The sequence below is a fragment of the Emydura macquarii genome, unplaced genomic scaffold (assembly GCF_026122565.2).
Source record: "Emydura macquarii macquarii isolate MOO-44397 ecotype Brisbane River unplaced genomic scaffold, CSIRO-AGI_Emac_v2 contig_691, whole genome shotgun sequence".
Taxonomy (NCBI): Eukaryota; Metazoa; Chordata; order Testudines; family Chelidae; genus Emydura; species Emydura macquarii.
Window position 1 is genome coordinate 11,500,151 of NW_027130828.1, and position 22,963 is coordinate 11,523,113.

General features: G+C 49.0%; 2 protein-coding genes across 7 annotated transcripts in view; one reads left to right on the top strand and one right to left on the bottom strand.

The window, feature by feature from the left end:
- Positions 1 to 13,861, top strand: part of SH3GLB2 (SH3 domain containing GRB2 like, endophilin B2) — a 39,718-nt gene extending 25,857 nt beyond the window's left edge. For 2 of the 5 annotated variants that reach the window (XM_067542016.1, XM_067542018.1), the window contains 6 exons: positions 3,899 to 3,922; positions 6,770 to 6,859; positions 7,492 to 7,592; positions 8,119 to 8,133; positions 10,822 to 11,068; positions 11,911 to 13,861. In XM_067542016.1, the coding sequence (XP_067398117.1) occupies positions 3,899 to 3,922; positions 6,770 to 6,859; positions 7,492 to 7,592; positions 8,119 to 8,133; positions 10,822 to 11,068; positions 11,911 to 12,018 (585 nt within the window). In that variant the 3' untranslated portion in view covers positions 12,019 to 13,861. The remainder of the gene's footprint in view (positions 1 to 3,898; positions 3,923 to 6,769; positions 6,860 to 7,491; positions 7,593 to 8,118; positions 8,134 to 10,821; positions 11,069 to 11,910) is intronic. The other 3 variants (XM_067542017.1, XM_067542019.1, XM_067542020.1) reach the window with 3 other exon arrangements.
- A 1,298-nt stretch (positions 13,862 to 15,159) lies between these two features.
- The window catches only part of NUP188 (nucleoporin 188), a 43,443-nt gene continuing 35,639 nt past the window's right edge, over positions 15,160 to 22,963 (bottom strand). For both annotated transcript variants that reach the window (XM_067542009.1, XM_067542008.1), the window contains 9 exons: positions 22,598 to 22,690; positions 22,210 to 22,368; positions 21,268 to 21,405; positions 20,627 to 20,701; positions 19,633 to 19,842; positions 18,342 to 18,473; positions 18,083 to 18,153; positions 17,526 to 17,655; positions 15,160 to 16,751 (listed from right to left, as the gene is read on the bottom strand). In XM_067542009.1, the coding sequence (XP_067398110.1) occupies positions 16,581 to 16,751; positions 17,526 to 17,655; positions 18,083 to 18,153; positions 18,342 to 18,473; positions 19,633 to 19,842; positions 20,627 to 20,701; positions 21,268 to 21,405; positions 22,210 to 22,368; positions 22,598 to 22,690 (1,179 nt within the window). In that variant the 3' untranslated portion in view covers positions 15,160 to 16,580. The remainder of the gene's footprint in view (positions 16,752 to 17,525; positions 17,656 to 18,082; positions 18,154 to 18,341; positions 18,474 to 19,632; positions 19,843 to 20,626; positions 20,702 to 21,267; positions 21,406 to 22,209; positions 22,369 to 22,597; positions 22,691 to 22,963) is intronic.

Consider the following 22,963-nt stretch of genomic DNA (forward strand, 5'->3'; position numbering starts at 1 on the left):
GGGAAGGGACCCTTCAGTCACTCTGCTTCTCTTCTCGGCTGCACTCCCATGTGCCTCTGCTGTTTGTGACCTGATATTAACCCTTTCACTCCTGCAGTTGTAGCTGTTAATCTTACTTTTGTCATCCTTCCTCCCCCCCCTTTACCGTCTGGAGGCAACAGTTGCTCCCGGAAGGGAAACAGGCGGCTTTTGTGAGTGAGCGAGTGAGCAAATCAGTCAGCAGATTCCCAGCTTTTTGTGACTTTAACCTGCAGATGCTCTGGACAAGCCGGGTGCAACTTGGACAGAGTTGGACTCGGACTTCAAAAGTGGGTGGCTCTATCTGTGGGAGAGAAGAGGAGGAGTATGATGGTTCTGGATTACCTCATCCCAGCTGAGACTCCAGAGACAGGGATGTGTCTAGGGAAAATTCATGTTAACTCTCACTTAGGTCATCTGCCCCTAGCCTGTCAGCTAGGGGCGGGAGCTGAGCAGCAGCCCTCCTCTCTTCCCCTCTACTCTGCTGTCCGACTACAGAATAACCTGCACACTCAGGTGGATCAGGTCTCCCTTTTTGAAGGATGCTGGTTTGGTCACTCTCTCACCCTGCTCTGTATTCCTGGGACAGGAAAACCTACTGAGTAGCCCTAAGGAGGGTTCCTAGGCTTCTGATAACATCAGTGAAGTTTTCTGCTGAAACAGCTGGGCTGTCTCCCTTAGCGTGGGAGGGGATGGGGAGGTAAGGTAGCATTGCAGGCTGCTTCTCCTGGTCTCTGGTCAGCCCTGAGCCACTCATTGCCCTTGATGGTGCTGCAGGGACCTGGTGCCTTGCCGAGGTCTTTTGAAAAGCACGACTACCTATATCCACAGCCATGTAGCCAGCCAGGCACCTGCCTGGAACTCTTCTAGGCTCCAGAGCACTGCAAGGTCCTAGAGGTAATTTCACAGGCACAGCCAGTTCAGCTCATGGAAACCTTGAGTAAATGCCACTGAGATTCTATCCAATAAAGGGCACGGTACATTTTGATAGTGTAGGGGCAATGGGATGGGACGGTCTGACCCCTTCCAGTAACAGGCGCAGCATGAATCTGAGAGGTCTGCTGAGGAAGTAGCTGTTTCTAGCTGGGCAGATGTTGGAGAAGAATGAGAATATTAACCCCTGAACAGCTGTGTAGAATAGCACTTCCATGGGGTATAAAGACTATTCTTGGGATGGAGCTGCTGGAGACCCCACTTCCTAAGGGCTGGGAGAGTTGGCGCTTGTGGAAACCACACAAGGCAGAATCTGTGGATGTGTACTCCACAAGGAATGCCATGGGCCCTGTACTGATGTACTTGTGCCGGGGTGAGGTTTCCATCTTCTCGTTTGACAGAAGCCTTTTAAAGGGCATTTGCTCCTCTTCCTGGGTGGCTTTTAAATGCCTGCATGGGGTCCATGCATGGACCCCTACCTTGCCCCCACTCTCTTCCATGGCTGCTGGGGTTTGGATGAGAGCATCAGCCTTGTGTTAGAATTGGACCTGATTTATTTTTTCCCCTAGCACCCCACACTTGGGAATCTGTGGGCCCAGCTATCTCTGGGGCTCAGTAGCTGAGTGTGTGAAGGCTATACCTGCAATACTAGACCTGTAGGGAGTGCCTCAATTGCCGTCTTGGGGAGCAGGGGGAAGGTCTCCATGGGCTGGTTCAGGCTGCACAAAGCTGGATTAAAGTGAAGAGGGAGAAGCTGAACACTATGGTGACTTGTGCATTGAATACATAACTAGGCACAAGGTTAGAAAGGAGGGAGAGCACAATACTTAAAACAAGGGACGAACCTGTGTGCTGAGACCAGTGCTATAACAGGACACTGGAGCCATCAGATTTCTGGAACCGCTCTCCAGGACGGTCCACAAACAGCTCTGGCTTTCAATGCTGGATATTGAGATGAGATGGCTAGTATATATGCATCACTACCTTCTACTGGATGGAGTCAAAACTGTTACCTGTGTATCATAGGTTCTCTACTGAGGGTGATTCCATTCCAGCAGAAGCTTTTTTTTTTGTAAAAGGACCTGTACTCAGGAGGATGGTGGATTTACTGGCCAGGAAGTTCTAGGTGATACTGTTGCAGCTATGATACATGCTGTTATCTTACAAATGCCTCTACATCTGTGGGTGGTCAAACTTAAACAAGTGTCAGGAGGAGGGTGCTGCATTATAACAGGGCAAGCTGCTGCCTCAGTGCCCTCTCCTGACCAGAGGTCACTCCCCTCATGGGGTCCCCCCCCCCCTTTTTTTTTTTTTTTTTTTTTTTTTTTTTTTTTTTTTTTTTTTTGAGTCCTTACTGGGGCCTGGAAGACCACCATGTTCAGTCTCTCTCATTTAGGTAGGGAGTCCCCAGAGCTAGGTCCCAATTCAGTCGCTTAAGCTTGATGGGGCTGGAGTTCAGCCCTCTGGTTTCCAGGCCACCAAACCCTTCTCCCAGCTCACTGTACTCCTCTCTGTTGCAGCTCCCTGGGTCTCACCACTCCCTGTTAGTCAATAGTAATTATCTGTGTGGCAGTGCTGGAGGGGGAATTCCTGAGCATGGGAAAGACAAGGCCAAGCACCCTCTGGGCTGGATCAATATGTTTTTCTGCCTGTTCTTCCTCCTTCTGTTGCTGTTTTGTTTTTGTTTTGTGTTGATTGTTTCGTACCCCCAAGCCAGATCCCAGAGAGCAGCCGACTGTGCCGCCCTGCCCCTGGGAGTTAGTGGGGAGGATGAGAGATGACTCTGATGGTGGGAGCTGAAGTGGGTGAGCCTCTTCCTCCGACAATGGCAAAGTTCTCTGGAGAAAGCCAGCTGTCCCTGCCTGCAAACTCCAGCAGGCCTAGCAGAAGGGGCACTATGGGGTGGGGAAGGCAGCTGGCAGTACACAAGTGACCCCTCCACTGATAGTGCGCTCTGGCTGTGAGAGGGGAGGTGGGTTAAATGCTGTCTCCTTCCTATGAAGGACAGGCTTGGCCACAAACACCCATATCTGCCCCTCCCCCCCTCCGCTGGGATGCTCTGAACTAGCCAGTGCTCAGACCAGCCTGGATCCCATGTGGCCTTTTTTGTTACCCCCGAGCTATAGAATAGTCTGTGAGGGACTCCTTTAAATGGTCACAAACACTCATTTTGGCTGCATGTGCCCCAGCTCATGGTGACCCGTCCACTTTAGCCCTGTCACTGCAGACCTCGCTTTCTGCTTCACACATTCTGCCCTCCTCCATCAGCCTTGCGGAAGAGGCTGTCCTTCAACTCCTTTGTCCCAGTAGCTTGGGGGTGCCAATCATTGCATTGTTGAGCTACTCTGACCTTGCTGTTCAGAGAACTCCAGTCTATCCGTGCCTCTGCCCGTCCCAGCGCTCATGCATTCTGTTCTGTCCAGGGCTTATTTAATGTTGTATTGCAGCAGCCTCTAGAAGCCCTAGTCAGGAAGTGAAGCCCCCTTGCACTAGCTGCTGCACACGGACAACTAAGCATTCCTCTCTCATATGGTCACACTGAGGCTTGGTGATGTGAGGAGTTATTCTGGAATAGCTGTTGAAGTGTTCTGGATTAATGTCATATGTGGCAATCCTCTGGAATAGGAGTGTCCACAGGAAATTAATTCAGAATACAGTGGCATATGAATTCAAAGCAGGCTAATGGAAGTTAATCAGGAATCATGTGTAGACATCTGAGTTTGAGGCTGGGGAGGCAGGGGTGGGGATGAGTGCAAAATGGGCTCCTTGAGGAAGGTGTCCTGTCTGGGGCAGAAGGTTGCCTGCTGCTGCTGGGTGAAGGGCTGGTTTGTTCCTGGAGTTAGCCTGCTGCGTCTGTGGAGTATCCCCACCAATTGCTGTTACTGCTGAGTGCTTCTTGAAGTCTCCAACACTGATCTCCTTTCCTGTTGCTCTGTGGCCCCACCAGCTCTGGAGCGACGAGGTGGAAAAAGTAAGTACACAGCTGAAAAAGTGCTGGAAATGTCAATGCTGCGGTGAGCAGGGTGGGAGGCAGAACACACATACTGCAGCCTTCCTCCGAACGTGGAGGGGGTGTTTGATCAAAAAGGTGTCACTACTCTTTGCACGAAGCTGAAAGCAGAGATGTTAGCTCTGTCCCCTGGGTGTCCCCCACAGAGGTAAGTGGGGAGGTGATTATGAACAAGAAAACTAACTAGCTAACTCTCTAATGCTAGTAGTACTGGAAAGGAAGCAATCTGACCACATCGCCAGGACCTGCCCATTTGCCTTTCCTAGGGCCTCAGCATCTGAAAATTAGGCTCCCTGTGTATAATTCAAAGCCGTAGTGGGAGCTCCCTTTACTATGTCAGCAGCAGTCAGTGCACTGTAACAATGAGTTCAGCCCTCTTCCTGCAGCACAAACACCTTCCACCTCCATCTACATGCACCACTTAGTCTTATAGAGCCTTCACTTCTCTTCGTGCTGGAGGAATTGGGTCTGACTGGGAGCTCTGAGTCTAGACAGAATAACCAAGAGGAAAGACTTCCCTAAGGAACGTCTCGGGTGTTTGTGGGGAGGTTTTGTGTAGTGCAGAAATATATGTGGGGGAGGAATATTCTCTGGCTACAAGTAAAGGTGGCGTGATGGCTGGGTGATCTTGTGTAGAAGACGCGTGCATGCGTACTGCACATCCCCCTCTGTGCTTGATCTACAGAGGATGAATCTGCCACAGCTAGGATAGTAAATCAGAACCAGAGCTTCCCCTTTGGAGTGCTCAGCACCATAACTTCACCCAATAGAAAGGCAGAGACGTAACAGCACATACTTCAGGATTGACCCTTTCCTTCTGAGGGAGGATAATAGGGTTCTGCAAGAAGAGACTTGGGCATGGTCATTGCGATTCTGATGTGCTAGGCAGGTGTCTAACGTGGTGATACTCTCTCTCTTGGCATCCAGGGTGCTATCATGTATCTCTGCTTCTTTAACCTGATCCCTAGTGAATGTTTGTCCAGATCCCCAACTCGCTATAGAGCCTGGCATGATGGTGTTCTGTAGAGAGCAGACTGGAAGAGCTGGTTAGGGCTGAAGTGTATGGAAGAAGTGTGCGTGGGGAAGCAGTAACAATTCCTTTATGCTACGCCTGGTACTAATCAGGGCCACTGAGCTTTTCCACTGGACACCTGTCACTCATCATGTTTAGCACCAAAACATGCATTGGCCATAATCTCCCTGACTTTCCCTATGTTTTAACTCAATGTTTCTCAGTTCTCCAGGCAAATATGCTGATGCTGGGAGCCAGTTCAGTATGTCCACAAGACATCCCTTGGGTCTTGGCTGGGAAAAGACTTCCTTCAAACCCCAGCTGTTGGCAGTGATCACTGGGTGTGCAGGAGCAAACCGTGTGGCATGATGCTTCACCTCTCTGCCTGCCTGTAAAATCCCTGCTCTGCCCAATGGGAATGGAGCCAGGTTTGCCTGCCAGAACTCAAACCTGAGCTCAGCTCTGTCTGGCCAGCTGTTTCCCAAACCTCTCTGGAGGTGCAGAATACACCCCTGCTGATGTTCTTGGAAATCTTATTTTAGGGGAAGAAAAATCTTTCAGCAAGGATGCAAGAAATAATTCAATCATCTTAACTTAAACGAGACCTCTTCCTAAAGAGGGTTTGTAGGGGGATCCTAGGCAGTGGGTTGCAGCAATCTCTCTGCTTTAAAACCAAGCTTGACTTGCATGTAAATGTTCTGAACTTCTGTTGGAGGTGACTATCCCTCCAGGGAAATACCATCACAGTAAAGCCTCAAACCATTAAAAAAAAAAAAAATCATCTAAGGGCTTGACTATGGGGAAACTGACCAGAATAACACTTCTGCAATATCTCCCGATGTGGACACTCTTATCTGAAGTCAAAGTAGTTCTGTTTCAAAATAGTGTCAGCACAAAGCTATTCCTGTTGATTTCCCCATGTCAACAAGCCCCAAGAGGAAATTGGCCATGACCTATGTAGCATTGTTGAGGTTCATGCAAAGGACTCTTCCTTGGTGAGAATACACATACCTCCTATTAGGGCATCCCTCCTCCATCCCCAAACAAACCATCTGAATGCTCTACTTGCACTGAATGTTATTTTGCAATCTCTATTTTGGGCATTGTTCCTGCACTGCAAACCACCCGTTAATCTTTAAGTGGCTGTCTGCAAGGCCAATTATGGCTCTGATTTTGCTTATTAATCACTCTGCCTGGCAGGGCTTTGGCATTTCAATTTAAAGCCCTTGCCTAATTCTACAGTTCCCGTATGGGCAGCAACACTGGTGAATGGGGCCTTTCCTCCAAAGGCTTCTGCTGCAGAGTTGTCTTGTCTTGTGCTAACACAGGCTGAGAGCAAATCCATTGAAGCCTATAGAGTCTAACTAGTGTTTGATTCTTGAGAAACATCCTAGAATTGCCCAAGAACTGCTGGGGAGAAAGTTAGTAAGACACTCCTCCCAGCTGGGCTGTGGAAACCCCTCCATCTCCATGGCTCTGTAGGCTTAGGTGGGGGTGGAAGGAGCAGAGCTGGGAGAGATTTTCTCTGTAACAGCATCACCTGCCAGGGGCCCTTTCGCACAGTGATTCAGGAGGAGCAGCTGCTGATGGGGAGGCACTGGCTGTCCTATTCCCAGTGGAGCCCTCCTCCCATAAACTGGGGTGGGGGCAGGGGGCAGCTTTCTGCAAATGTCCCTATGTCTGGCAGGAGGGGTTGATAGCCGGTGTCTAGCTTGTTCCAGGATAGAAAGGAAGCTGGAACCCAATCTTTCCCTCTGCAGCTCCAGGGAACCAACCTCGTTCCCTTTGTTTTGCAGGCAGAACACGAGCGGCGGCTGGCCCAGACTGAGTTTGATCGGCAGGCGGAGGTGACGCGCCTCCTGCTGGAGGGGATCAGCAGCACCCATGTGAGTTCCTAGGGGGCAAGTAGTCTGAAACTCATGACCTGTTTCCTTCTAAAAGGACCCTGGGATGATGCTGAGCCTGTTTCCAAAGACAGATGGGAGGAGGGGAAACCGCATAATGCCCAAAGTTATAGGGGAAACTGAGACCTTAGTGCAAACCTAGAATGCTTGAGACGGGCATAATGAGTCGTGCACACTCAGTGCTATGGAAATACTACTATAAAATCCTGCCTGGCGCGTACAGCTCTGCAGCCCCTACGCACTTCAGCTAGACAGAGAAGCCTGGCCCTTCCTATCCTCTAGGGGGAGTAACCTGAGTAATGGAGGCTAGTCAGCTGGGCTCCTAACCTTGTGCTCAGTTGGCTAGAGCACAGGGTACAAGCTCCAGTCAAAGACTCATCCCCTTGTTCCTACAGAGTCCCCAGGGTCCTCGATGGAAGCCTCTGGGATAAAAGCACCTACTGATCAAATCTTCAATACTCTCCTGCAGCTTGCTGCCCCTGCATGTCTCTGCTGCCACTTCCTGTACTAGGAGAGGGTCTCAACCCCCTTCTGTCTGTAGGAGGAGTTCCTCTGTGCCACTGCCCCTTAGCTCCAGGTCCCAAACAGCCAGCTGACAATGTCTTCTCCTTCAGGTGAATCACCTCCGCTGTCTCCATGAGTTTGTAGAAGCTCAGACCACCTACTATGCTCAAGGCTACCAGTGCATGTTGGACCTGCAGAAGCAGCTGGGCAGGTATGAGATGGGGCCTCCTTGCCTTTTCTGAGGCTTCATTTCCTAGTCTCTCAGTATTCTCCACCTTTGCACCCACAACAAAACCTGAGGCGAGGTTTAAAAATCAGGCCCTTAAAGCTTTACTTCTGGGAGAGCTCCTCTGAGCAACCTGTGTAATGGGGAATCATGATCTTGCTCCATAGGCCCAAAAGGATTGGGGTGGCTTTATAAGTGTTAAATTTTGGGGTTCACCTTTCTAAATGGATCTATAAGCGCCAGGAGACTGGGAGCCAGATTGGATTAACAGCTCTTCATGTCCCCATCCATATTAGTGTCTCAAGTGGAACTTCCTTCTACTGAGAATTCGAACTTCTGTAACCATGCAGTGAGTTTCCATATGCTGCATGCATTGTCAGAGCAACTGCTAGAGACCTGGCTGTGTGGTGGGTGGGGTATTCCTTGGCTAATTCAGTGCAGTCTGAATTGACCAGATGAGTCTTGCTGCAGAATGACTGTTTGCTGTTTGCATTCCTTTCCATGCCTGCAGCTCCAAAGGAGAAATGTAAGTAAGATGCCCTATATAAGATCAGGAAAGCTCTTCATCTTCTCTGTTCACATTCCTTATGTATGAACTATGGTGCCAGGAACAGCTGTTAGCCAACACAGCCGCCAAGAAGGGTCTTACTGAAATGGTGCTGAATATGGCTTAATCTTGCACTGAGCATGAATATAAGAGCTGCTGTATTGGGTCAGACCATGGTCCATCTTGCCCAGTATCCTGTCTCTGAAAGTGGCCCATCCCAGCGCTTAACAAGGAGTGTACAGAACAGGGCAATTATGAAGGGACCCATTCCTGGACTCTGGTTTAGAGCCACCCCAAGCATAGGGTTGCATCACTCACCATCTTGGCTAATAGCCATTGATGGACCTAGCCTCCATGAGCCTATCCATCTTATTTTTTGAACCCAGTTATGCTTTTGAACATCACAACATCCCATGGCAATGAGTTCAACAGGTTAGTTGTGCATTGTATGGAAAAAGTGCTTCCTTTTTAATGCAAACTTGCTGTCTATTAAAATAATGGGGTAACCACTGGCTTTTGTATTGCATGAAGGGCTAAGTAACACTTCTCTGCTGTACCATTCATGATTTTATAGACCTCAATCATATCTCCCCTTCCCCTCATCAACTCTTTAAGGTGAACAGCCCTAATATCTTGTCTCTTCGTATGGAAGCCATTCCATACCCTTGAATCACCTTTGTTGCCCTTCTCAACCTTTTCCAGTCCCTCTTTATCCCTTTTGCGATGGGGCACAAGAACTGGATATTGTAGTTGAGGTGTGAGTGAAGCATGAATTTTATATAATGGCATGTTTTCTGTTCTCTTCCTGTGTTTCTAACATATGTTTAGACTTTCTGACCCATCATTGGAAAGAGAATGGCATCCATACATGTAGAAAGTGCCTTATTTTGAATTTCATTTGCCATTTTGTTGCCCTCTGTCTGCTTTGGACTTAACGATCTTGAATAGTTTTTGTATTGTCTGCAAACTCTCTTCCATTTCACTGGTCACCCTCTTTGCCAGATCATTTACAAATACATGCCCCTGTACAGATCCTTGGGGAATTTTCTTGTTCAGCTCTCCTTTGTGAAAACTGACCACTTATTCCTACCCTCTGTTTCCTGTCTTTCAACCAGTTACTTGTCTGTGAGGGGACCTTCCCTTTGACTCCTTGGCTACTGAGGCTTCGGCCCCTGTACTACTGTAAGCTCTCTAATGTAGCCACTCTAAGTCATCTGCTTAATTACTCCAGCCTCTGCCAGCAGCAGTAGCTACGTCTGCTGGAGAAGCTCTCCCACCGACGCAGCGCTGGCCACATGGGTGCTGAAGATGGCATAAATATGTCACTTGGGGGATGGCTAATTCCTACTCCTGAGCAACCCAGTTTGTCAAGTTAGTGTAGCCATAGCCTCCATTTCCTTAAGAGCCTTTGGTGAGGGACCTTGTCAACGGCTTCCTGAAGGCCCAAGTACATAAGGGTGACCCAGTCGGTGTCCATATGCTTGTCGACTCCCTCAAAGAACTCTAATAGATTTGTAAAGGGAAAGCATGCCTCCCCCGCGCGCCGCCGCCGCCCCCCCCCCAACAAATCACATTTGTCTGGTAACTCTATGGTAAAGAACAGCTTCTGCCAATTGGCCTGGTACTGAAATTAGGCTGACTGGCCTGCAATTGCCAGGATCTCCTCTGGAGCCCTTTTTAAAAATTGGTATTGCATCAGTTAACTTCCAGTCCTTTGGTACACAGAGGCTGACTTCAGTAACAGGTTGCTTACTATAGTTAATAGTTCTGCAATTTCACATTTGAGTTCTCTGAGAACTCTTGGGTGAATACCATCTGGTCCTGGTGACTTATTACTGTTTTAACTAATCATTTTGTTCTAAAACCTCTTCTTCTGACCCCATCAGGTTGGGATAGTACTTCTGATTTGTTACATCAGAGCTATTCTTTGGGGACATCTCCCCCACCCCCTCTGCAGTGAAGACAGATGCAGGGAATTCATTTAGCTTCTCTGTAACGTCCTTGTCTTCCTTGAGTGCTCCTTAACACTTTAATAGCATGGTTTAACGGCAAGTTGCACTGTAAGCCCATGGTGGAGCCCAGAGGTGGTGAGTGCTGGTCTGGTACTCTAGCTGCTTGGCCATGCTGCCTCACTTTACCCTTTCACCCCAATAAACCAAGGCTCCATCTGTCTTGGGTGAAAACCAGCATGGCATTCTCTGTCTAGTCCATATCCCTGCTGCAGCACCATGGGCGGTGGCTTCTGCTGAGCCTCCCAAGGGAGGGACTGCAATGTTGAGGCTGAGGATTCAGGGGTGTTGGCGGCACTGCAGTGGGGACTGAGCCATCTGTTACATGCTCTTGTAAACAGTAACGCTGCTGTCCACAGCATGACTCAGCATAACAAGGCCGTCCCCATCGGCTACAAACAAGAGCAGGTTGTGTGTAACATCAACACTGGCAGAGAAACAGCTGCTTGTGTGGCAGCTCCGGGGCTGACTAAATAACAGGGGATTTTGCACATCCTCCATTCTGCATCTCCAGTTACCCTGGCCAATGGCCCTTTGAGGGATGGCTCAGAGCCCCGTGGGGGCAGTTTGCCAGTCAGAATCGTGAACTGACCGGCTACTTCTCCTGTGCAGTGCTGGAGTCTCGCTAACTTGCCTCTTCCTCTCCACCTTGCTAAAGATTTCCAGGTACCTTTGTGGGCAATGCAGAGTCGTCGCCTCCCCCAGCCACCACCTCGCCCACCACTGTTGCTGCCACCATTCCTGCTATGCCCACTCTAGTCGGAGCAGCCACCCCTGCCACAGCTGGAGAGGGGGCACTTAACCTGAATGATGTCAAGCCTCCAGCCAGTGGGACCCGGAAGGCCAGAGTGCTCTATGATTACGAAGCGGCTGACAGCAGTGAGCTGGCGCTATTAGCGGATGAGGTTGGTATCCAGCCTTGAACTCTCAGCTGCGCATTGCTGCCCAGCGGTGCTGAATGAGGGCTTGGCAAAGCCTTGGGTGCTGGGACTAAGGATCTCCCTTGGAGGCAGTCACAACTTTCTTCTCCTTTACACCAGTAACTCCCACTGCAGGTAGTAGCCTGACAGTGGGGAGAGGAGAGTGGGTCCAGATACTTCAGTGCCATAGGTCAACCCACTGACTATAGCCTTGATGCTTCATTTTGCTTACACTAAAGTCTCTCTTCATTACCAGGGATCCACTAAGGCCTTGATATGTTCTCCAAAGAATTTCTTCAGCTACCTTGTCACACCTAAGCAAGCCCAGGGGGTTAGATTTAAACAGCAAGTGATTTTTACTCTCTGGTGCTGAGGGCTGAATGGTCCAGTGATCAACCACTGGACTGGTAGAAAGGTCCTGTGAGGATACTAATACCTCAGAGCAGGCTGAAGTTTCAACCAACTTCAGCACGATGCCTCTGAAATCCATTCTGCGGGCAGTGAGGGGAAAGGGCTGAGTGCTGTGCTGCTGCCTGACACCGAAGTGTGCTGGGCAGGGAGAGTACAGGGGTGACTTGAAGTTCTGCCATAACTTACAAACTTGACAGCTGCTGAAAAGTCCCTGGGGAATCCCTAGGAAAGAAGTCTCACTTCTAGACAGACTTCTTTCCTAACTCAAAGGAGGCCTTGGGGGGGAAAGGACTAGAGGGACTGGGAAAAGCTAGGGGAAACTAGATGGGTATTGCAGGAAATATAAATAAATCACAAACCTCAGTCTTGGTTCCCTCTGAGACTTCATCTACTCATGGGTCTCTTCTCTCTCCCAGATGATCACCGTGTACAGCCTGCCTGGGATGGATCCAGACTGGCTCATAGGGGAGAGGGGCAACCAGAAAGGCAAAGTTCCTGTCACCTACCTAGAACTGCTCAGTTAAATGCTGCCAGGAAGGAGACTCTGCAAGCAAAATGCATTCCTCCATGTTCTGGCATTTTCGATGTCCATTCCTTCATGAGACCATTCCTCTTGGCAGGGTCAACACACTTACTAAGATAGGAATTGTGGGGGAGAGGTGATGAGGCTGGTGGTGGGTGGGTGGGGGAGGAAGGGTTACATCACCTTTCAAGGCCCCTGGAGCTGAGTTTGATAATTATCCCCTGAGCCGGGTTTGTTGTAAGGGTTGTCGTGTTGGGATTCCCTCTACTGGTCCCTTCCCCCCCCACCCGGCTTGTGGTGGCTTTCCAGGAGCCAGCCCTATCTATTCCTCAGCAGCTGCTCATGGCATTTGAGACTCAATGGATTTTCTTTGTTCAGTGTCTTAGTGCCTGTCTCCCCTTCCTTCCTTTGTCCTCACAGAGGCTCTCTACCAGTGTACACGTGCTTGGGCCACATTGTGTGCCTTCCAGGGGCAAGGTGCTGGGCCTCCTTCCCAAAGGCTAACACTGGCATGTTCTAACACCAGAGAACAGAGGCCGAGACCATGGAGGATCTGCATGAGAATAGCATGTCTCTGTAAGAAAAAATTCCCAGCCCTCATTACTCGGGGGGCACAAAATGCAGGGCCTTAGAGCAGCAGTGCTGGCACTAACGATGCTGGCACAGGATAACTAGTGAGCCTGGAGGAAAGTTTTATAATGACCAAGGCCAGTCCTACAAGAACTAAACCTTTCAGTGCAAGGGAACATGCACCTTGCTTGGACTAAGTTTACAAGCTTTTTAAAAAGCTGAACTCCGTTTGTCCAGGCTCACTACTCTTCTTGTGTTTCTTCCCCCCCTCCCGGCCTGCTTTTATGGGGGGTAGAGTTTAGCCTGCCAGTCGTTTCTTATCAACTAACTTAAATGCTCTCTTGTCCCACCCAGCTGGTAGTGAACAGACCTGCTACATCCTAGCACAGCATGTGGGATGTGTCCTCTTACACTTTGTATATTAACGAGCCACTTCTCTATATGCTAAGAGGCAGTTAATGGTTCTGCTTTCTCATCCCTCCTTCCCATTTTGCTGTGCAGGGAGCCCTTGTAAAGTGAATCATCACAACTACAGAGGAGGAGAATGGATAAAGTAGTAAAATGCCTGGCTGTGAAAGCCTCCCTGTCAAGTAAGGGGCTCAATGGCTGTGGCAGTTCAATCTGGGGAGAAGCATTCCACTGCACCAAGATCTGTTCACTGTGTCTGAGACACACTGCCTTGCTTGTTTGTCCATTGATCTTTTGCACTTTCTTGACTGCTTTGTGACCATCCTAATGTAATAGGGCACAGCGCCCCTCCCTGTATAGGGCGCTTGATTTTCAGCACTAGCCAATAAACAGCCAGTCTACCCACCTGGCTCAGCATCTTGTATAGGTTCCCTACAGCGTCATTTTCCAGAATTGCCCCTGTCCGCTAGCTGTGCACAAACACCGTCCCACACTCAGCCCGAACTGTCAGGTGCCATGCACTACTCTTACCCAGCCTTCTCACAAGGCGTTTCAGATTAAACAAGACTCTGAATCCTCTGTGGCACTTCTTTTTTTTTTTTCCTCTCTCCCATCATATTAGCTTAAACTAATCTTCAGGGGGAAGCTTTCCAGATGTCCTAGTACTGTTTTAATGTTGGCTGATGGGAGGAGGCTCTGACCTTGTTAATAGCCTTCAGGTCTGCACCTTGTTCTCTTCTTTCCAGTGAATGGAGTTTGGAGAAGGCATTGTCTGCCCCTCCCCTGGGCGTAGATTGATAGAAGTGAACTAAGGAGGCAGTGTACCCTCAATCAAGGAACAGCTGCCATCTCTCACCCATGTTTCTTTAGCCCAGAGCACAAGGATGGTTCATAAGGAATACAGCAGCCATGCTTTGGTCTGGTAACACTTCCAGTTTCATTAATACTGTTCTGGGCTTGATTATTCCTTTATTGCCAACGTAAAGTATCTATGTGGGGCTGACTTCTCCTAAAATTTGTCCCTGACCCACACTTAGTTCCCCACATACACTGCTTCTTGTTCAGGTGGCTTCCATTTTGCATTTAAATATAAAAAAATCAACAGCATAATCCAACCCATTCTCTTATTAAACTTTAATGAGCCCTGTGCCCATTAGGGCCTCAGTGCTGACTTCCCATGCTGGACTGGTCCTCAGCGGTAAGACAGACTCCAAGCCATGTTGTGTAGTCTGAACTGCCTTACTAATAGCGCTTAAGGGGGGGCAAGAGCCTCCCCCAGAAAGGTAGCCCTCTTACCCGGGCCCTGGTCAAAAGTCAAAAGTAGCCACTTTACTAACAGCAGTGGCTGAATGCTAAGAAAAATGCACTTGGTCTCTTCTCTGAACAGCTTCAAGGACACATCTTCCTTGCCAGTGGAGCCAGAGTTCTTTGGCTGCAGGGGAAGGTGACCAAAACCTCAATCCAGGCACCAGCCCTGCCCCAAACAGGAGGAGCTGAACCAGTTACTGCTCAAAGCTTCACATGACACATTGTTTAGAAAACAATGCCCAAGGCAACTCTGCAGGGCTTTATGCCTGTACTGCAGGATCAGTTATAGGTAGGGAAAAAGTGCTAGTTTAATGAGGGGGAGCTCTGCTTAAAAGAAGGTGCACATTTCTGACAACTTACTAGGCAACACTACTGAGGTGGAGTGGTACAGGTTTTTCTCCCTGTCTACCCTAAATCTACAATAGAGAACTAATGTGCTGTTGTCCAGCTTTCAGCGGTTAGTTGGATTACTTTTTCTTGTTGATTGTTCTGTATCTTGCTGTGTGAGTGCCTAAGGCTTCATCTTAGTCCTAGTTTCTCAACTTGACACCCTCAAAGTCTTCAGGTAACTTCATGAGAACTGCAGTGAGGGTGAACCCCTCTCTCTACATACAGTTCAAAGTAGCAAGCTGCTTTGTCTAGTAGTAGCTCTACTTAGTGGTTTCACTCATGCTCTAGCCTAGAATAAATCCTGTTAAACAGCTAATAGGCAAATGTAGTTTAAAACAACTGCTCTTCCTCCTTTCCAATTGCAGAAAAGAAGAATGAGGGGGGGATTTGATAGCAGCCTTTAATTCCCTGAAAAGGGGTTCCAGGGAGGCTGGAGCTAGGGGTAGCTAGGAGCAGTATGTTGCTGTTAAGTGAGGATTGGTTCTGGGCCTAATATTTAATAATGGGATAAAACCACTCTTGAGTTTGTCACTGAAGGGTGATCTGAGCATATGTTGACAGGGCAAGGAGGAGCTGTAATTGCAGCAGTGATGGGCCATACAGGATCTAGCCAGGGTGCTAGGCTGGCAGGCTCACCCCTGGTGTGCTCTAGCTTCACTGCTGTAACTCAAGCTAGCTGGGCCTGTCTACCTAGGCTGCAGTCCCATTTCCTGACAGCAGTGCCCCCACAGCTGCAACAGGAGCCAGCTTTCTTGTCACTACTCCCCCATAATAGGTGCAGGGAGAGATTGTCTTTTAAAGTTACTAATGAAACTAGACACCTGCTACTTGCATTAAACATCCCACACCTTTCTGCAGTAGGCCTGGGATTAAATTAAGGTGGGATAAGGTGGCAAAACACTCCACACACCAGTAGCTTTGCACCGAAGGATTTTTCTCCCTAGTGTGGTGTTGCTGTCAGCTGGCACTTGTGCTAAAGGTATCTGAACTCCCTGTGAGAGTCTAGGTTAAGTAAAGTAATCTCTTTCACAGGCCCAACCTCTGCTGGTGAGACAAGTTTGCCTGGTGCTCTTCTTCAGGTCTTGCCAAAGTGTCCACTAACGATATTAGCTCACCCCCCAAGACACTCGACTGACTCTCAATGTTGGTCCCAGGAGATAACAGGCAACACTATTCTACACACGGAGGGTGCTCTAACTGCAGAATCTGCAAGTCCAAGTGCTGTTTATAAATGTTTTAATATCCGTATAAATAGGGCACAGTTACAAAAAATGCAAGACTGGAGCAATGTAATTTTGACTTTAAAACCTTGTGGGTGAGGACTTGTCCTAGTCTTCAGAACTGTACATCACACACAAATCGAGGGAGGGGGGTGTGTACATACACCCTTTTGCCTTGCTCTGCCAACCCAGCAGCAGTGACTGGCACCCATTCGATACAAAAATAGCAATAGAAAGAGAGTTTCTGAATTGCTGGCTGCTCCCTAGCCTGTGCGTCACCCGACTCTGCCTGAGGGGGAGAGGAAGATTGCATCTCCTACTAAGAGCAGGGTTAATGCCCAGAGGAAAATATAAAAAAAACCCTGCCTCCTCTCCCCAGCCAGCTGCTGTGTCCCAGCTATAAAAATAAAGGTTTTGATTGGCCAACACAAACCCAGCCAGATTGCACTAGCAGGTGGAGCAGCGTGCATGGACTGAGCGGTTTTTTGAACAGGGCAATATTATTGGACCTTCTTATGTTCACTCAGGTGCGAGCATTCAACAGGATCTATCTCCTCAGCAGATGTTACAACTCAGTTATGAGCCCCACCAAGCATGCTGCCTTCTGTTGTGGAAATGAATAGTTCTGGTGCAAATCCTGAAAGGGGAGGCAGTGCTAGCATAGAACCTATCTCTGCACATGTCTGACAAAGGCTTGTACCAGCTGGATCAAAGGCTCCTGCCCTTCAGGGCCCATCTTGGAGGCAGACTTTCCCTGGGGGGAGGGAAGAACCCCGCTTGCTGGAGAAGAGGGGCCGCCCCGGCGAAAGTAACGAGACAGGCTCGAGAGCAGCGTACTCTGAAATTGAGAAGTGCACAAGTTAGCATCTCCAGAACACATGCTCTCCCTCCCCAGGACAGGAATCGGGGGAGATTATGGCCCCTGAGCTTGTCACCCATCACCAGGAAGGGGGAGGTCTTGAGGCAGTCTACTCTAGACAGGAACTGGCTGCCATTGACCAGTCAAGAACTAAGAGTCATCTGCCTGAACTGCATTTTCACTGGATCAGTCACAGCCAAAGGGGCAAACCACGATGGAAGCAGGCACTGCAGAAGCACATCATAAATCCCTGTCCCATCCTCACAGAGCCTCCAATTTGAGGATCACAATATACCTTACGCACCATGATTTAAGCCTCTTGTGAGGCAGGTCAATATTACCCCTTGATGCCTAGGGAAACTGGCATATTTAACCAGCTTGCCCCCGCTCAAAGAGAGCTCTATTATGCGGCAAACCCAGGAATAGAGTTCGTTCTCCAGTCCTGGGTTTTAGTCACGTCTGTTCTAAGCAGCTGGATGTGTGCGCATCCTCCATAGCATCGCTGAGCCTTAGACACAGGAGGATGCTTAGATGGCCTTGACTGCCACGGTACAGGGGACTGAATACTTTCATTGCAAGCACTAAGGCTAATGGGACTCTGTGCACAGCTGGTTCCAATGGACTGTTCAGGCTGCAGCTGAGAAGGGAGGGCCTCTGGACACCACAACAGACAAGTCTGCATGAGCTAAAAGGAGACGGGGGACTGCAGCACAAGGCATCAAAGGCAGGAAAACAGCTCTGCACACTGCTTACCAGCTCGGAGCTGAGTTCTTGCTTCATCCGCTGCTTGTCTCGTGGATGTACCGCTGGGTCTCTCAAGTACCGAACAGCCTGGGAGATGAGCAGGTAGAAACAGTTTTCCATTGTAAACATGAGCAAAGACCTGTGCAAGGAAACACCACAAATTAGCAGGAGCAAGACAGTTCCATGGCACTCGAGCGAGGTTTGTTGTACTCCAGTACGGACACACCCATGAGTTACTATCTGCTAACTGGATACAGGCTGGGGCAATAGAAAAGTCACCCTAAACCTCAGGTAAATTAGGCGGGCATGGATTGGGTAACAAGCAACAGCCACCTCTTCTGTACCCACCAACAACTCAGTCAGTACGGGACGATGTTAAACACCAGCCTCCCAAGAGCCCTGCCTGCTTTATGGGTTCTGGTGGGGCAGCTAAACTGCTTGACACAGAATTGGAAGCATGCAGGCAGAAGCGATGCTTACGCCTACAGCTCACGCTCTGGGGCAGGCAGGGAGCACTGGGCCTCTGCTCCTTAGCCACAGGGATGGAAAGGAACCCAGAGACTTACTTAAGAGTTTTAGTCTCCTCTTGTGTATTCAACCCTGCAGCTTGAGCAAAGGGCTCCTTCTTCTTATCCAGCTGTAGGGGAAAGAGGAAAGTTGTGTTAGAGTCTGGAGATGCAGAAGGGGAAGAGAGCCATTTGGGTCAGCTGCCATTCCTCCCTAAAACGGCAGCTGAACAGTGCTCGGAATACAGAACAACAGCTGTGCCTGCTGCTCAGCCCCTCTGGCTTTCCTAGACAGAAGTCGGAGAACGTGGGCTCCTACCTCTCCCAGCATGTTAAGGGCCACGTTGACAGTGGCCAGGAAGGTCCCAAAGGAGGGAGCGACGTCTGAATCGAAGGCAGGTGTGGTGAAGCTCAGAACAAAAAGAAGGTTGTACTCGGCTAGGTCCAGTGACTGGAGGGAAGAGGAGAAAGGAGTGAATCCAGACAGCATGAATGCATCGAATTAACACCACCTAGCTCCGATACAGCATGTTTTGTCTATAGATCTCACAAAGCAGGGTCAGTATCATCATCTCCAGTTCACAGATGGAGAAGCAAAGGCACAAAGAGGGAAGTGACTTGCCCAAAGTCACCCAGCAAACCAGAGGCAGAATCAGGAACAGAACTCAGATGTCCTGGGTCCCAGTCCAGTGCTCTATCCACTACACTACACTGTGTTAATATGGATCCATACTCTGCCAGCAGAGTGGATGTTGGAAGGATGCCTTTTTATGAAGCGTGAGGCACATGTAACTGCCAGAGGTAGGATGTATGGTTAGCTGGAGCATTAGTCTGCTCCGGTAAACTGGGTGGGGTGTGTGGGTGTCACACACACATACATGATTGTGCTAAACAATCCCAGTGAAAGCTATGGAAACATCTGCACTTGCATCTCTCAATCCCCTGATAGGAATCTGCAAGCAAGGCTTCCTTTCAGACTGTGATCTGTGTCTGATCCCAAAGGGTTCGTGGACTGTGGCTTCCTGCTTTCAAAGAACAGCTTGCAGATACAGAAACGACAGCTGGGGCCAGCGTTTTGTTTGCATTAATGAGAGTCTAAAGTTCTGGGTGTGGCCATCACCCCTGCTAAGGTGTTATAGGTGAAAGGGGGCTTACAGGGGCAATAAGAAAAGAGTCTCAACTTTTTGCACAATGACTATAAACGAGAGACAAGACAAGAATCTGAGATGGGGACACGATCATATCATCTGCAGAGCACATTAGTTTTTCTCTATGCCAAAGAGCCATCTGGCTACTATGCTCTTTAGAATCAACAGAGTCATGTGGTAAACAGAAGTGCAAAGGTCCTCCTATGTCACTGCCTGAGGTGGAAGCAACATTGATGAATCGCACTAAAAGGCTCACTCTGGTTGTCTGAGACCTAGGGATGTACCTTGACATTCAGCTGTGGTGGCAGTTTGTTGCAGGTCTGGGATCCCTGTAGTGTTTAGGGAGAGGGTCTAGTCTCCTGTCTGAACAGGACAGACTGTGTCTCCCCTGAGAGTCCCACAGTATCAGGTAGGGTGCTTTAAATGCCCTCCCCTGCAGACATCACTCTCCTATTCCTGTACCTGATCAAGGAGGATCTGGCAGACGTCGGGAGTGAAGTGACGTAGGGCAGCTAGAGATTTGCTGAGGATTTTCAAGAGGCCATATTGTACTGTGCGCAGCGCCTTCTGCTCAGCTTCCTCGGACTCAGGACTTGGATGCTTGGAGGAGGTTTGAGGGGTGCGTTGCACTCGAGGTGTCACAGCTGATGGGAGGGAGTCACCGTTTTTTGTCTGTAGAGAAGGAAGTCAAATGAAGACACACACACACACACACACACACACAAGGGCAGTGCCTTGCAGCTTAAGACCAAGCTTTGCAGAAAAACAAGTGACCAGGAACAGGAATCACTAAAGCAAGGTACGCACGCTTTGCCCAACTGAGGGCCACACTGGCAACCTACCAGAAGCCTGAAGTCTTTGCTTCGCTAGCATCAGAAGGAGCAGCCTTATCTTTATTGCAAGGGAACAGGCTACAGAGGCTATTTAATGACCACACTCTGGGAAGGGCATTTCTAACCACAATGTTGCCAAAGAACCTTAGCCCCAACACAAGTGGTGCCTGAAGTGCATCACCTCCCCACCCAAAATCAATCTAGGGCTACCACAACAGCTGGAGCCATATTTCAGCACCACTTTCAATCAAGCCAAGGACGCTAAGTCCTTGCTGTCTTCCCATTCCTAGGAGGCAGGGTAGCACATAACCACAGGGACACAGCTTCCACCCAGCACAGCTGGTAGTTCGGCAGCAGCTAATAGAGTTCAAGCAGTGGCTACTGTTTCCACATTCTGCTTAATATGATTGGCCTACAAAACTTCCCCCATTTCCGAGCTGTTCTTTGTAGGTTTGGGTTGTGGAGGGGTATAATCAACTCAGCCTTGGCTCCTGAGCTGCTGATGGTCAGCAGTTGCCACCTGGAACAGTCACTGGATATTGACTGATCATTTGTTTGGTTAGGGGTGAGACACCCAGGGCCAGAACCCCTCCCTTCTGTTTTCCAGGGTCCCCCATCCTCACCTGCAGGTAGTGCTGAAGCATTTTGCGGCTATGCAGCAGGGAGGTACAAGCCTGGCACAGGTAACACAAGTTCACCTGAAACAAGGGGAAAAAAAATCTTAGAGACCAAATTTGATTCATCCATAACGGACGCTCTTCACAGCTGCAACCTGAAACCTAAATGATGCCCTAAATGGGCATCCAGATTCTCCATCACTGAGTCCCCTCACAAAACTAAATTATACTAATATTATACCCTAATAATTAAAAAATCCAGTCTAAACAGAGTCAGATACACCTTTCACCCCACAGATCAGGCATCAATGGAGTTTTCAGATGTTACCAACGTTTTCCTTAAGAATCTGGACTCTGAGGTTCCAACCCACATGCACTGAGACAACCAACCCTCCAAAAGTTGCCACCTCCAAGTCCCAGTCAATTTCTTCCCCTCAACTAACCACCTCACTATATGACTGTAAGGTCCAGAAACTCTTCATGTTAAAGAACTGCCTTCCTTTAATGGCCTCAGTTAAGATTCCCATTAAACAGCTTCAGTGAAAGGGCTGTATACAAGCTCTCTCCCCTTAGCCACATACGCTGTCCTGCAGTGATGAGCATGGTGGGGGAAAACGTACTACGCAGGGGGATGCTTTGGTTCCTACCTGTATGTCTCTCAAGAGCTGTGGAAGGTGGAAATGCCACTCTTTCATAAAGTTGGAGAGCTGAAGAATGAAGCCAACAGTATGATCAGCTTCTTCCAGACAGGCCAGGCTCTGCACTGTCCGTACTGCATTCAGGCACTAGAGAGAGAAATGATCCAGACCATGATGAACAGAGCACAAAAATACTCCTCTCTCACCTAGAAGGAAGAGCTGAATACACGGAGATTTGCCATTATGCCCTGGAAATGCATTCTGATAGGGAGAAAGCAGCAGAATTACCAGCTCCAAAACAGACGGGGGACAGCACAGATATTCTGAATTCATTGAGGTTTACAAAGTTAGCCAGCTCCAGTCATCAGGTGCTGCTGACCCAGAACGAGAGCTTTTTGTTGAGGAAGTTTGCTAACACAGAGACTATTCAGCACCTACCTAGAAACACGGCTTTTTAGCAAATTTGCCTGACACATTTCAGCTGATACAGGGATTTAAGTATTAGAAATTAGAGCTGCCCATCTGAGTGGACACTGGACCTTGACTGCAGCATTTTTGTTACTGACGGATTCCGAATGAGGTCACCTCTAAGAATAGCTTTCAGCTTCTCCTTTTCCAACCAGATGTCTACAGACTTTATGTTCTCACCCAGCACTCTCAGACGTATTTGTGTTGAGTGGGTGCATGAAACAGCTGTAGCAGAATTGACCCCAAGAATAGGAGTGATGAATGGGTGCTGACTGCCCAGGATCTAACAGCTAACAATGCATGTATCCATCACTTGCCTGACCTCTTTGCTTGTGTATCCCCCCTTTCTCCTTCTCTTCACCTATATTTTGAAGAGTGTAAGCTATTTGAGGTAGGGACTGTGTCTTTTATGTCTAGCACATTCTGGCTGCTACCGTTACATAAATGACAACCGAGCCATTATAGGGGAAGGGGTGGACATACCTGAAGAATCCTCTCCTGATGGACACCCACGAAGTCCAGTGCCTCTGTCAGGAAGTTGTACCTGAGTGTCTTAAGAAGGCGCTCCATCAACGACATGGAAAGACGATAGACTCCAGGCCAGGAAGGGGCATCCAGAGACTTCCGAGATGAAGCAGGTGTCTGAACATACCAGCCACAAAAACAAAATAGATGGCTTATTTGTTCTTCTGCTCCCTCAAATACACCACACACTCCTCACAATGGCGTCAGAGTTCCCCAGGGCCACACATGATGGTGCTCGCCTCCTATATGCTTGTGACCACTCTACAGTACAGAGCCAGTAGAAGGTGTGCTGGCCAGAGCTTTCCCACTGAGTTTCAAATCCACATCCAGAGGAAGCAGCACTCACCTGAATCGTCCCATTCGTGCTGAGCTGGTATACACTCAAGAGGGACAAACAGATGCTTTGTGTGACACCTGCGCCAGCCACTGCTGCTGCACCCTGCACGACACAGAACAGTCGCTGTCAGAAATCTCACCACCTACTTTCTCTGAGCCCGGGGAGATGCTCCTAGCACTTCTGTTCTCCACACGTCTACCCTTCTCTTTCAGAGCTTTCATCCAAACACCTCTTCCCTGCAGCCCAGAAGCCTGAATTCCATCACCCCAGACAATGCTACTTTTCTTTCATTAAAATAAAAAACAACCCCACCCCAACCCAGCTGTGTGGTGAATTCAGCTCCCATCTCCTGGTACCATGTATGTCCCATTGGTC